The following is a 14,727-nucleotide window of genomic DNA, read 5'->3' as shown; positions in this document are numbered from 1 at the left end:
AAAATGTACATCAACAAGAATTGAGGAATCAAAGCTGTGTGTGCTGTAGTTGAAAACAACAAGTAGATCGTGGGAAACTTTGGTGAACTCGTGACTGCTGTTGTACAACTCCTCCCTTGGATTTGCCTGTGTTAACCTAACCCTAACAGGAACCCTAGTCTGTGTCTTGTGCTCTCATTGGCTGTAGCTCATTACCACAATCACTGCCAATTTTAATAGTATTCCAGTACATTTTACACTACAAGATTTGGACTGATTTTACCTTTCCAGATATTTAGCCAGTTGATCATTTTCGGGTGTCTGCAGGACAATGGCAAGTCTCACTGATGATATCTTTGAGCGATTTACACACACAGTGAGTGAAAGCGAATTTGCCTCTGGGGATCTGGGCCTTTGCTCGCTGATCTCCAAAAACTCTCAGTGAGTGGAAATTCGGGGATAAAATAATGTAATATGAACTTCCATTAGTTGTAGTGAATGCTCAGTGACACTGCTTTTGCAGATAAAGCTGATGTACGTCATCATGTAAAAGCAAACCAAAGGATTATATGAAGTGTCATGAAATTTTGAGATTTATTTCTTAATTCATGTTTTCATTTGAATCATAATTCTGTGTCTGAAATATCATTTGTGATCCTCACAACTATTCTGCCTACATCTAACCTTCATCAATATTAGATGAACAAAAGGATTATCAATGGCCCAAAAGCATTTGTAAATAAACTGTACCAAACATAAAGTGAGAAAATGATATGTGTTTGATTAAAATATTCAACACACAAAGGGGAGAACAGAGGAACAGGCCGTCAATTCCACCCATGTGACAAACAAGCAAATGAGAGGAAAAGAACATTAAGGTCGGATCAATAAATGCAGTTTCTGGTACTACTGCAGCAGTACTGTCTTCATAAAGCCAAGTATCGTTCACTCATTAGTCACGCCTTGGTTTCTTTAATTAGCTGCACAACAGGTGAAAAGTGTTTGAACAGGTGATTCCTTTCAGGTTACTTTACTGAGAGGATTAAAAGGAATGCAGGTAGGCAAGGGTGCTGTGTTTGTCTGTGCATCTCATAGAGAACGGGTTGGTGCATGAAGCTTGGAGTTGGGCTTCTTTTTTTTGTTTTTCTTGTCTGGAGGCATGATGTGGTGGTGCAGAAGGTAGTTCTATAATGAGACCATGATGTGGTATCTCTGTGTCTGTTTTTAAGACAGCATGTTTCCTATGTTTAAATGCTCTGTTGTCTTGTAGGCATTGGTTACTCCTCACTGCTGTGTTTCTGTTGAGGACTGCAGATGGGCTTGTAGGTAAGAAATTGATCACACCAAACCACAGATACTGTTACTTTGTCCACATCCAAGAAAATAAGCAATTTCTTTATTCCTTCCCCTTCAAGTGAGGAATAAAAGGGTGCCACTGTCCTTGTATGGTGCAACGGTGTCTGGTTCTGTGGCTCAACACCAAGGAGTCCACGACCTTCCTTATGTGACCAAGACCGCAGGCTCTGCTCCCAGTGTTGCAGGCATGCAAAGTAGATCTGTGCTGCCTCAGCAAGTCTCGGACCCCAGTTGGACTCAGGTTGTACAGTCAAGTTGTGGTTCCAGTGATCAAATGGTTTTGCCAGGATCTGAGACTGCAAGTGGCTCTGCTGGGATTTACCAGTCTGTGTTCCAAAGTGGCCAGCAAGTCCCTGGACATGTAACCCAAGCCCAGCTGCCAGGTTCCTCTGGCAATGTTGAAACTCATTTTCAGGGACAGGGCTCCAAGAGTGTCCTTGGCAACCCCCAGGTTTCTAGCAACCTTTTTCAACAAGGTGCTCTGCATCAGGGGTCTTCTGACAGCTTGGCCACTGTATCCAGTGCTCAAGGTTTCCCAAGTTGGTCTACTGGTTCTAAGGGACATGCTACATCTGTACAGTCTGCTCCTAACAACCAGGGAGTATATTGGACACTGACCTCAGGCCAGTCAACATACCTTCCTCCAGAGAATCCTCAGCCTCCTACCCATGTCCCTTCTCAACCTCAAAGCTACCCACAATTCCTGCTTCCTTCTGACTCCCAGACTGTAGGTGTATCTGCTTCAACCTCTCAGCAAGGCAGCTCTGGTGGTCAGTACCAGAGTTCCAGCTGGTCTGCTTCACCAGTCATGAAATCAAGACTCCTTCTTTTGTCTAGCCCCAGCTCCCCTATGCATTCCAGTGTAACTTCTACTAGCCCCCAGTCTGCACAAGTAGGTGGCAGCACCTCCCATGTTGCCTACCCTTCTCAGGTTGCAAGTACACAGCTGACCTCTAGCCTCCAGTCTGCACAAGTAGGTGGCAGCACCTCCCATATTGCCTACCCTTCTCAGGTTGCAAGTACACAGCTGACATCTAGCCTCCAGTCTGCACCTGGTATAAGCTCAACCAGCCAGCAGTCTGGGGATGTTCCACCAAAAAGTAGCTACTATCCACCTTTGTATTCCCAGGGTGGGAGCACATGGCAGACGTCTAACCAGAACCAGGCCCAGATGCAGAGTTCTGGTGTAGGTTCTGGCTTGACCTCCACTAGCCAACAGTCTGCCAGCAGCGGCTATGGTACCCAACCTTCTTGGCCTGTACTGCAACCTGCCCATTCCCAGATGCATAGTGTTGGTGTGACCTCCCCCACACGGTGGTCTGCTAGTGATGCTGCACAAAGCGGTAGCAACAATGTTCTGCCATCCCAGGTTGTAAGCACATGGCAGACATCTAGCTTCCAGTCTGCACTGCAGACTGCCCAGGCCCAGATGAAGGGTTCCAGTGTGGGGTCTGGTGTGACAACCGCCACCAGCCAGCAGTCTTCCAGTGACGTGCCACAAAACGGTGGGTATGGATCTCTGTATTCCAAGGGTGCAGGGACATGGCAGGTTTCTAGCCATAACCAGCCTTCAGTACAGACTGCCGAGGCCCAGATGGAGGGTTCCACTGTCGCCAGCGTGAGTTCTGGCTTTATTTCAGCCGGCCAACCATCTGCTAGGGATGCAGTACCCCAAAGCAGCACCACCACCTATGGTGCCCACCCTTCTCAGGTTGCAAGCACATGGCAGACATCTAGCCAGAACCAGGCTTCAGCCCAGACCCAGATGGAGGATTCCAGTGTGAGTGCTTGTGTGACCTCCACTAGCCAGCAGTCTGCTAGTGACTCTGCACAAGGCAGCAACAGCTACTACGGATCTCTGCCATCCCAGGCTACAGGTACAGGCCAGTGGTCTGCCCACCAGGCTGTGTTGCACACTGCCCAGAAGCAGGGTACCCCTAACCAACCAGGACCCCACACTGCATCATCCAATCAACATAGCCCAGTTGCCCAGATCCCATCTAGTGGGGTGTCCAAAGGACTTGTTGGTGGCAACTCTGGTCAGTCGGGAGAGGATGCTGTGACATGGGCAGTCGTGAAGCAACCAGCATCTGCTGTGGCTTTTGGCAGGGACCAACAATCCTCTGGTGTGTGGTTGAGCACTAGTGGATCTCCTTCCTCAACCAGCTACAGCTCTTCTCAGGACACGCCTGGTCCTTCCTCCTTCCAGCAGATTAAATCCCAGTTGCCTTCTACCCAGTTCAGTGGGATGGTGAGGCACTAGGGGTCAAGTCTACCATCTTGCAGTGGGATGCTGAAACGGTTCTTGACATGGTTCTTCCTCCTTTTAAATAAAATTTGATTGCAACATCGCTGTCTCTGCTAGCTTTTTTTTCTGTTAAATGGTGTCCGATTCAGTGAGTTGGTCTCATTAGCAAGTGGTGATTGCAGAAGTTCTTCCCCTGATGCGTGTTGCAACTATACTGGTCAGAATCTGAATGCCTGAACCACTTTGTCGAGCTGTGTGGCTGAGAAGACTCGGCGTAACTTCCCTGTTTAGGTTCTCATGTCGTCACAGGTTATCACGAGGTGAGTGATCTCCAAGTGAGCTTGGCGTGGATGAGGGGTGGATACAAAGGGTATCAACGAATGGTAACTTGGTCTGCTAACAGCAAGGAGGTCTGTCAATGGGCATTTAGAACTTAATTTGAGAATGGATTTTTACTGTAGACAATGCTTTATTGGTAAAGAAAATGGTGGCTGGTGCATCATAAGCATGTATGAGTGTTCCCTAATTTTATCATACACAAAGAAAATGGCATAGCATTCAGCGTCTCGTAGAAGATGGGAGAGGGCACAAGATGACAGACAGTATACGTGTATGTAAGCTTACTGTACACTACTGTCTTGCATTTTACCTGTATGATTTTAAAAACTAATGCAAGTTAACATTTTTTTAAGTAACCTGAAGTGTGTTGGGGTTTAACATATGAAGACGGGTCTTTATAGGCCTTAGTTGTCTGTCCAAAATGCACACGTTTTCAAAACTCATGGTGTGGAGCTTAACCCCTGTGAATGTTGGGGTCTTACTGTAAAGCTGTTCGTTCATTTGACAACATAATCTACATGATGTCAATTATATATTTTATGTATTCAGTTGATTTCAAACACTTCATAACTGATGAGACCTTTTGGTTTCAAACACAAATCCATGGACAAAATTAAATGCTGAGATGAAAGCTAACTGCATTAAACGTCTCTATCCAAAGACCCTAATATTTGTCCTCTCTAAATGTCAGTGTATTTCTGCGATCTTTTTCATAATTTGAAGTTCTGGATTACAGCGATGACATGAGTCTTTCCAGTGTTTGGTTTATAAAAAAGGAGGGCATACCGTAGACATTCTTGCTGGTGGTGCTCTAGTTAATGTTGCCAGTTAGCTCATTCTGCAGTGAGCAGGAAGAGGTGCGTTATGCCACAGACAGAGCTGGCCCAAGGCAGACTCGAATTATGTGGCTGCTCAGGGCACCCAAGAGCACCAAGATATCACCATGAGCCTATTACATAAGAATTTGGAGCTGAGGAGGTTGTATGTGGGGCCCCAAATGAAATTCTGCTTAGGGCCCCATAAAGGCTTGGGCTGGCCCTGGCTACAGACAAACAATGTGACTTTCCAAGTAATCAGTTTGGTGTACCATTCAAACTGCTCAACTTGCTGACCTGTATTCTGAAATGTTGAAGTTGTGGTTTGCATACAGGTGGTTTTAATCTCGTTGAGCAGCTCTTACTCGGAGGGTTACAGGAGAACCGTTACTTCCGCACAAGTTCTTAGGTCATATGGAACAAATCGGAGAAACTTATTTGGTTGAAACAAACACAGAATGGGATACATTCATTACATGACTGATTGGTAACAAACAATCACACATTTCAAGCTCTTTCACCAAGAGGACTGATGAATCTGTCTGGTCTCCAAGCTACAGTTTGTCATGTGAACACCTGACAGAAGTGACATGGAATAGCACCATACCATTCAAACAATGTAAATTATCTCCAAAATGTACATCAACAAGAATTGAGGAATCAAAGCTGTGTGTGCTGTAGTTGAAAACAACAAGTAGATCGTGGGAAACTTTGGTGAACTCCTAACTGCTGTTGTACAACTCCTCCCTTGGATTTGCCTGTGTTAACCTAACCCTAACAGGAACCCTAGTCTGTGTCTTGTGCTCTCATTGGCTGTAGCTCATTACCACAATCACTGCCAATTTTAATAGTATTCCAGTACATTTTACACTACAAGATTTGGACTGATTTTACCTTTCCAGATATTTAGCCAGTTGATCATTTTCGGGTGTCTGCAGGACAATGGCAAGTCTCACTGATGATATCTTTGAGCGATTTACACACACAGTGAGTGAAAGCGAATTTGCCTCTGGGGATCTGGGCCTTTGCTCGCTGATCTCCAAAAACTCTCAGTGAGTGGAAATTCGGGGATAAAATAATGTAATATGAACTTCCATTAGTTGTAGTGAATGCTCAGTGACACTGCTTTTGCAGATAAAGCTGATGTACGTCATCATGTAAAAGCAAACCAAAGGATTATATGAAGTGTCATGAAATTTTGAGATTTATTTCTTAATTCATGTTTTCATTTGAATCATAATTCTGTGTCTGAAATATCATTTGTGATCCTCACAACTATTCTGCCTACATCTAACCTTCATCAATATTAGATGAACAAAAGGATTATCAATGGCCCAAAAGCATTTGTAAATAAACTGTACCAAACATAAAGTGAGAAAATGATATGTGTTTGATTAAAATATTCAACACACAAAGGGGAGAACAGAGGAACAGCCCGTCAATTCCACCCATGTGACAAACAAGCAAATGAGAGGAAAAGAACATTAAGGTCGGATCAATAAATGCAGTTTCTGGTACTACTGCAGCAGTACTGTCTTCATAAAGCCAAGTATCGTTCACTCATTAGTCACGCCTTGGTTTCTTTAATTAGCTGCACAACAGGTGAAAAGTGTTTGAACAGGTGATTCCTTTCAGGTTACTTTACTGAGAGGATTAAAAGGAATGCAGGTAGGCAAGGGTGCTGTGTTTGTCTGTGCATCTCATAGAGAACGGGTTGGTGCATGAAGCTTGGAGTTGGGCTTCTTTTTTTTTGTTTTTCTTGTCTGGAGGCATGATGTGGTGGTGCAGAAGGTAGTTCTATAATGAGACCATGATGTGGTATCTCTGTGTCTGTTTTTAAGACAGCATGTTTCCTATGTTTAAATGCTCTGTTGTCTTGTAGGCTTTGGTTACTCCTCACTGCTGTGTTTCTGTTGAGGACTGCAGATGGGCTTGTAGGTAAGAAATTGATCACACCAAACCACAGATACTGTTACTTTGTCCACATCCAAGAAAATAAGCAATTTCTTTATTCCTTCCCCTTCAAGTGAGGAATAAAAGGGTGCCACTGTCCTTGTATGGTGCAACGGTGTCTGGTTCTGTGGCTCAACACCAAGGAGTCCACGACCTTCCTTATGTGACCAAGACCGCAGGCTCTGCTCCCAGTGTTGCAGGCATGCAAAGTAGATCTGTGCTGCCTCAGCAAGTCTCGGACCCCAGTTGGACTCAGGTTGTACAGTCAAGTTGTGGTTCCAGTGATCAAATGGTTTTGCCAGGATCTGAGACTGCAAGTGGCTCTGCTGGGATTTACCAGTCTGTGTTCCAAAGTGGCCAGCAAGTCCCTGGACATGTAACCCAAGCCCAGCTGCCAGGTTCCTCTGGCAATGTTGAAACTCATTTTCAGGGACAGGGCTCCAAGAGTGTCCTTGGCAACCCCCAGGTTTCTAGCAACCTTTTTCAACAAGGTGCTCTGCATCAGGGGTCTTCTGACAGCTTGGCCACTGTATCCAGTGCTCAAGGTTTCCCAAGTTGGTCTACTGGTTCTAAGGGACATGCTACATCTGTACAGTCTGCTCCTAACAACCAGGGAGTATATTGGACACTGACCTCAGGCCAGTCAACATACCTTCCTCCAGAGAATCCTCAGCCTCCTACCCATGTCCCTTCTCAACCTCAAAGCTACCCACAATTCCTGCTTCCTTCTGACTCCCAGACTGTAGGTGTATCTGCTTCAACCTCTCAGCAAGGCAGCTCTGGTGGTCAGTACCAGAGTTCCAGCTGGTCTGCTTCACCAGTCATGAAATCAAGACTCCTTCTTTTGTCTAGCCCCAGCTCCCCTATGCATTCCAGTGTAACTTCTACTAGCCCCCAGTCTGCACAAGTAGGTGGCAGCACCTCCCATGTTGCCTACCCTTCTCAGGTTGCAAGTACACAGCTGACCTCTAGCCTCCAGTCTGCACAAGTAGGTGGCAGCACCTCCCATATTGCCTACCCTTCTCAGGTTGCAAGTACACAGCTGACATCTAGCCTCCAGTCTGCACCTGGTATAAGCTCAACCAGCCAGCAGTCTGGGGATGTTCCACCAAAAAGTAGCTACTATCCACCTTTGTATTCCCAGGGTGGGAGCACATGGCAGACGTCTAACCAGAACCAGGCCCAGATGCAGAGTTCTGGTGTAGGTTCTGGCTTGACCTCCACTAGCCAACAGTCTGCCAGCAGCAGCTATGGTACCCAACCTTCTTGGCCTGTACTGCAACCTGCCCATTCCCAGATGCATAGTGTTGGTGTGACCTCCCCCACACGGTGGTCTGCTAGTGATGCTGCACAAAGCGGTAGCAACAATGTTCTGCCATCCCAGGTTGTAAGCACATGGCAGACATCTAGCTTCCAGTCTGCACTGCAGACTGCCCAGGCCCAGATGAAGGGTTCCAGTGTGGGGTCTGGTGTGACAACCGCCACCAGCCAGCAGTCTTCCAGTGACGTGCCACAAAACGGTGGGTATGGATCTCTGTATTCCAAGGGTGCAGGGACATGGCAGGTTTCTAGCCATAACCAGCCTTCAGTACAGACTGCCCAGGCCCAGATGGAGGGTTCCACTGTCGCCAGCGTGAGTTCTGGCTTTATTTCAGCCGGCCAACCATCTGCTAGGGATGCAGTACCCCAAAGCAGCACCACCACCTATGGTGCCCACCCTTCTCAGGTTGCAAGCACATGGCAGACATCTAGCCAGAACCAGGCTTCAGCCCAGACCCAGATGGAGGATTCCAGTGTGAGTGCTTGTGTGACCTCCACTAGCCAGCAGTCTGCTAGTGACTCTGCACAAGGCAGCAACAGCTACTACGGATCTCTGCCATCCCAGGCTACAGGTACAGGCCAGTGGTCTGCCCACCAGGCTGTGTTGCACACTGCCCAGAAGCAGGGTACCCCTAACCAACCAGGACCCCACACTGCATCATCCAATCAACATAGCCCAGTTGCCCAGATCCCATCTAGTGGGGTGTCCAAAGGACTTGTTGGTGGCAACTCTGGTCAGTCGGGAGAGGATGCTGTGACATGGGCAGTCGTGAAGCAACCAGCATCTGCTGTGGCTTTTGGCAGGGACCAACAATCCTCTGGTGTGTGGTTGAGCACTAGTGGATCTCCTTCCTCAACCAGCTACAGCTCTTCTCAGGACACGCCTGGTCCTTCCTCCTTCCAGCAGATTAAATCCCAGTTGCCTTCTACCCAGTTCAGTGGGATGGTGAGGCACTAGGGGTCAAGTCTACCATCTTGCAGTGGGATGCTGAAACGGTTCTTGACATGGTTCTTCCTCCTTTTAAATAAAATTTGATTGCAACATCGCTGTCTCTGCTAGCTTTTTTTTCTGTTAAATGGTGTCCGATTCAGTGAGTTGGTCTCATTAGCAAGTGGTGATTGCAGAAGTTCTTCCCCTGATGCGTGTTGCAACTATACTGGTCAGAATCTGAATGCCTGAACCACTTTGTCGAGCTGTGTGGCTGAGAAGACTCGGCGTAACTTCCCTGTTTAGGTTCTCATGTCGTCACAGGTTATCACGAGGTGAGTGATCTCCAAGTGAGCTTGGCGTGGATGAGGGGTGGATACAAAGTGTATCAACGAATGGTAACTTGGTCTGCTAACAGCAAGGAGGTCTGTCAATGGGCATTTAGAACTTAATTTGAGAATGGATTTTTACTGTAGACAATGCTTTATTGGTAAAGAAAATGGTGGCTGGTGCATCATAAGCATGTATGAGTGTTCCCTAATTTTATCATACACAAAGAAAATGGCATAGCATTCAGCGTCTCGTAGAAGATGGGAGAGGGCACAAGATGACAGACAGTATACGTGTATGTAAGCTTACTGTACACTACTGTCTTGCATTTTACCTGTATGATTTTAAAAACTAATGCAAGTTAACATTTTTTAAGTAACCTGAAGTGTGTTGGGGTTTAACATATGAAGACGGGTCTTTATAGGCCTTAGTTGTCTGTCCAAAATGCACACGTTTTCAAAACTCATGGTGTGGAGCTTAACCCCTGTGAATGTTGGGGTCTTACTGTAAAGCTGTTCGTTCATTTGACAACATAATCTACATGATGTCAATTATATATTTTATGTATTCAGTTGATTTCAAACACTTCATAACTGATGAGACCTTTTGGTTTCAAACACAAATCCATGGACAAAATTAAATGCTGAGATGAAAGCTAACTGCATTAAACGTCTCTATCCAAAGACCCTAATATTTGTCCTCTCTAAATGTCAGTGTATTTCTGCGATCTTTTTCATAATTTGAAGTTCTGGATTACAGCGATGACATGAGTCTTTCCAGTGTTTGGTTTATAAAAAAGGAGGGCATACCGTAGACATTCTTGCTGGTGGTGCTCTAGTTAATGTTGCCAGTTAGCTCATTCTGCAGTGAGCAGGAAGAGGTGCGTTATGCCACAGACAGAGCTGGCCCAAGGCAGACTCGAATTATGTGGCTGCTCAGGGCACCCAAGAGCACCAAGATATCACCATGAGCCTATTACATAAGAATTTGGAGCTGAGGAGGTTGTATGTGGGGCCCCAAATGAAATTCTGCTTAGGGCCCCATAAAGGCTTGGGCTGGCCCTGGCTACAGACAAACAATGTGACTTTCCAAGTAATCAGTTTGGTGTACCATTCAAACTGCTCAACTTGCTGACCTGTATTCTGAAATGTTGAAGTTGTGGTTTGCATACAGGTGGTTTTAATCTTGTTGAGCAGCTCTTACTCGGAGGGTTACAGGAGAACCGTTACTTCCGCACAAGTTCTTAGGTCATATGGAACAAATCGGAGAAACTTATTTGGTTGAAACAAACACAGAATGGGATACATTCATTACATGACTGATTGGTAACAAACAATCACACATTTCAAGCTCTTTCACCAAGAGGACTGATGAATCTGTCTGGTCTCCAAGCTACAGTTTGTCATGTGAACACCTGACAGAAGTGACATGGAATAGCACCATACCATTCAAACAATGTAAATTATCTCCAAAATGTACATCAACAAGAATTGAGGAATCAAAGCTGTGTGTGCTGTAGTTGAAAACAACAAGTAGATCGTGGGAAACTTTGGTGAACTCCTAACTGCTGTTGTACAACTCCTCCCTTGGATTTGCCTGTGTTAACCTAACCCTAACAGGAACCCTAGTCTGTGTCTTGTGCTCTCATTGGCTGTAGCTCATTACCACAATCACTGCCAATTTTAATAGTATTCCAGTACATTTTACACTACAAGATTTGGACTGATTTTACCTTTCCAGATATTTAGCCAGTTGATCATTTTCGGGTGTCTGCAGGACAATGGCAAGTCTCACTGATGATATCTTTGAGCGATTTACACACACAGTGAGTGAAAGCGAATTTGCCTCTGGGGATCTGGGCCTTTGCTCGCTGATCTCCAAAAACTCTCAGTGAGTGGAAATTCGGGGATAAAATAATGTAATATGAACTTCCATTAGTTGTAGTGAATGCTCAGTGACACTGCTTTTGCAGATAAAGCTGATGTACGTCATCATGTAAAAGCAAACCAAAGGATTATATGAAGTGTCATGAAATTTTGAGATTTATTTCTTAATTCATGTTTTCATTTGAATCATAATTCTGTGTCTGAAATATCATTTGTGATCCTCACAACTATTCTGCCTACATCTAACCTTCATCAATATTAGATGAACAAAAGGATTATCAATGGCCCAAAAGCATTTGTAAATAAACTGTACCAAACATAAAGTGAGAAAATGATATGTGTTTGATTAAAATATTCAACACACAAAGGGGAGAACAGAGGAACAGCCCGTCAATTCCACCCATGTGACAAACAAGCAAATGAGAGGAAAAGAACATTAAGGTCGGATCAATAAATGCAGTTTCTGGTACTACTGCAGCAGTACTGTCTTCATAAAGCCAAGTATCGTTCACTCATTAGTCACGCCTTGGTTTCTTTAATTAGCTGCACAACAGGTGAAAAGTGTTTGAACAGGTGATTCCTTTCAGGTTACTTTACTGAGAGGATTAAAAGGAATGCAGGTAGGCAAGGGTGCTGTGTTTGTCTGTGCATCTCATAGAGAACGGGTTGGTGCATGAAGCTTGGAGTTGGGCTTCTTTTTTTTGTTTTTCTTGTCTGGAGGCATGATGTGGTGGTGCAGAAGGTAGTTCTATAATGAGACCATGATGTGGTATCTCTGTGTCTGTTTTTAAGACAGCATGTTTCCTATGTTTAAATGCTCTGTTGTCTTGTAGGCTTTGGTTACTCCTCACTGCTGTGTTTCTGTTGAGGACTGCAGATGGGCTTGTAGGTAAGAAATTGATCACACCAAACCACAGATACTGTTACTTTGTCCACATCCAAGAAAATAAGCAATTTCTTTATTCCTTCCCCTTCAAGTGAGGAATAAAAGGGTGCCACTGTCCTTGTATGGTGCAACGGTGTCTGGTTCTGTGGCTCAACACCAAGGAGTCCACGACCTTCCTTATGTGACCAAGACCGCAGGCTCTGCTCCCAGTGTTGCAGGCATGCAAAGTAGATCTGTGCTGCCTCAGCAAGTCTCGGACCCCAGTTGGACTCAGGTTGTACAGTCAAGTTGTGGTTCCAGTGATCAAATGGTTTTGCCAGGATCTGAGACTGCAAGTGGCTCTGCTGGGATTTACCAGTCTGTGTTCCAAAGTGGCCAGCAAGTCCCTGGACATGTAACCCAAGCCCAGCTGCCAGGTTCCTCTGGCAATGTTGAAACTCATTTTCAGGGACAGGGCTCCAAGAGTGTCCTTGGCAACCCCCAGGTTTCTAGCAACCTTTTTCAACAAGGTGCTCTGCATCAGGGGTCTTCTGACAGCTTGGCCACTGTATCCAGTGCTCAAGGTTTCCCAAGTTGGTCTACTGGTTCTAAGGGACATGCTACATCTGTACAGTCTGCTCCTAACAACCAGGGAGTATATTGGACACTGACCTCAGGCCAGTCAACATACCTTCCTCCAGAGAATCCTCAGCCTCCTACCCATGTCCCTTCTCAACCTCAAAGCTACCCACAATTCCTGCTTCCTTCTGACTCCCAGACTGTAGGTGTATCAGCTTCAACCTCTCAGCAAGGCAGCTCTGGTGGTCAGTACCAGAGTTCCAGCTGGTCTGCTTCACCAGTCATGAAATCAAGACTCCTTCTTTTGTCTAGCCCCAGCTCCCCTATGCATTCCAGTGTAACTTCTACTAGCCCCCAGTCTGCACAAGTAGGTGGCAGCACCTCCCATGTTGCCTACCCTTCTCAGGTTGCAAGTACACAGCTGACCTCTAGCCTCCAGTCTGCACAAGTAGGTGGCAGCACCTCCCATATTGCCTACCCTTCTCAGGTTGCAAGTACACAGCTGACATCTAGCCTCCAGTCTGCACCTGGTATAAGCTCAACCAGCCAGCAGTCTGGGGATGTTCCACCAAAAAGTAGCTACTATCCACCTTTGTATTCCCAGGGTGGGAGCACATGGCAGACGTCTAACCAGAACCAGGCCCAGATGCAGAGTTCTGGTGTAGGTTCTGGCTTGACCTCCACTAGCCAACAGTCTGCCAGCAGCAGCTATGGTACCCAACCTTCTTGGCCTGTACTGCAACCTGCCCATTCCCAGATGCATAGTGTTGGTGTGACCTCCCCCACACGGTGGTCTGCTAGTGATGCTGCACAAAGCGGTAGCAACAATGTTCTGCCATCCCAGGTTGTAAGCACATGGCAGACATCTAGCTTCCAGTCTGCACTGCAGACTGCCCAGGCCCAGATGAAGGGTTCCAGTGTGGGGTCTGGTGTGACAACCGCCACCAGCCAGCAGTCTTCCAGTGACGTGCCACAAAACGGTGGGTATGGATCTCTGTATTCCAAGGGTGCAGGGACATGGCAGGTTTCTAGCCATAACCAGCCTTCAGTACAGACTGCCCAGGCCCAGATGGAGGGTTCCACTGTCGCCAGCGTGAGTTCTGGCTTTATTTCAGCCGGCCAACCATCTGCTAGGGATGCAGTACCCCAAAGCAGCACCACCACCTATGGTGCCCACCCTTCTCAGGTTGCAAGCACATGGCAGACATCTAGCCAGAACCAGGCTTCAGCCCAGACCCAGATGGAGGATTCCAGTGTGAGTGCTTGTGTGACCTCCACTAGCCAGCAGTCTGCTAGTGACTCTGCACAAGGCAGCAACAGCTACTACGGATCTCTGCCATCCCAGGCTACAGGTACAGGCCAGTGGTCTGCCCACCAGGCTGTGTTGCACACTGCCCAGAAGCAGGGTACCCCTAACCAACCAGGACCCCACACTGCATCATCCAATCAACATAGCCCAGTTGCCCAGATCCCATCTAGTGGGGTGTCCAAAGGACTTGTTGGTGGCAACTCTGGTCAGTCGGGAGAGGATGCTGTGACATGGGCAGTCGTGAAGCAACCAGCATCTGCTGTGGCTTTTGGCAGGGACCAACAATCCTCTGGTGTGTGGTTGAGCACTAGTGGATCTCCTTCCTCAACCAGCTACAGCTCTTCTCAGGACACGCCTGGTCCTTCCTCCTTCCAGCAGATTAAATCCCAGTTGCCTTCTACCCAGTTCAGTGGGATGGTGAGGCACTAGGGGTCAAGTCTACCATCTTGCAGTGGGATGCTGAAACGGTTCTTGACATGGTTCTTCCTCCTTTTAAATAAAATTTGATTGCAACATCGCTGTCTCTGCTAGCTTTTTTTTCTGTTAAATGGTGTCCGATTCAGTGAGTTGGTCTCATTAGCAAGTGGTGATTGCAGAAGTTCTTCCCCTGATGCGTGTTGCAACTATACTGGTCAGAATCTGAATGCCTGAACCACTTTGTCGAGCTGTGTGGCTGAGAAGACTCGGCGTAACTTCCCTGTTTAGGTTCTCATGTCGTCACAGGTTATCACGAGGTGAGTGATCTCCAAGTGAGCTTGGCGTGGATGAGGGGTGGATACAAAGTGTATCAACGAATGGTAACTTGGTCTGCTAACAGCAA

The 14,727-nt window shown here is 46.5% G+C and overlaps 3 protein-coding genes across 3 annotated transcripts; all 3 read left to right on the top strand.

The window, feature by feature from the left end:
* The first annotated feature begins 1,033 nt into the window (after positions 1–1,033).
* LOC143512685 (uncharacterized) lies at positions 1,034–3,684 on the top strand. The gene is made up of 3 exons (XM_077003279.1): positions 1,034–1,158; positions 1,250–1,305; positions 1,395–3,684. The coding sequence occupies exons 1-3, from the start codon at positions 1,139–1,141 to the stop codon at positions 3,596–3,598; spliced, it is 2,280 nt and encodes a 759-aa protein (XP_076859394.1). The 5' UTR covers positions 1,034–1,138; the 3' UTR covers positions 3,599–3,684.
* Positions 3,685–6,406: 2,722 nt separating this feature from the next.
* LOC143512684 (uncharacterized) lies at positions 6,407–9,054 on the top strand. Its single transcript, XM_077003278.1, has 3 exons — positions 6,407–6,528; positions 6,620–6,675; positions 6,765–9,054. Exons 1-3 carry the CDS (start codon positions 6,509–6,511, stop codon positions 8,966–8,968), a joined length of 2,280 nt encoding a protein of 759 aa, XP_076859393.1. The 5' UTR covers positions 6,407–6,508; the 3' UTR covers positions 8,969–9,054.
* A 2,709-nt stretch (positions 9,055–11,763) lies between these two features.
* On the top strand, positions 11,764–14,422 carry LOC143512683 (uncharacterized). Its single transcript, XM_077003277.1, has 3 exons — positions 11,764–11,896; positions 11,988–12,043; positions 12,133–14,422. The coding sequence occupies exons 1-3, from the start codon at positions 11,877–11,879 to the stop codon at positions 14,334–14,336; spliced, it is 2,280 nt and encodes a 759-aa protein (XP_076859392.1). The 5' UTR covers positions 11,764–11,876; the 3' UTR covers positions 14,337–14,422.
* The last annotated feature ends 305 nt before the right edge of the window (positions 14,423–14,727 follow it).

The sequence above is a fragment of the Brachyhypopomus gauderio genome, chromosome 4 (assembly GCF_052324685.1).
Source record: "Brachyhypopomus gauderio isolate BG-103 chromosome 4, BGAUD_0.2, whole genome shotgun sequence".
Classification (NCBI taxonomy): Eukaryota; Metazoa; Chordata; class Actinopteri; order Gymnotiformes; family Hypopomidae; genus Brachyhypopomus; species Brachyhypopomus gauderio.
This window is presented reverse-complemented; position numbering and strand designations above follow the sequence as displayed.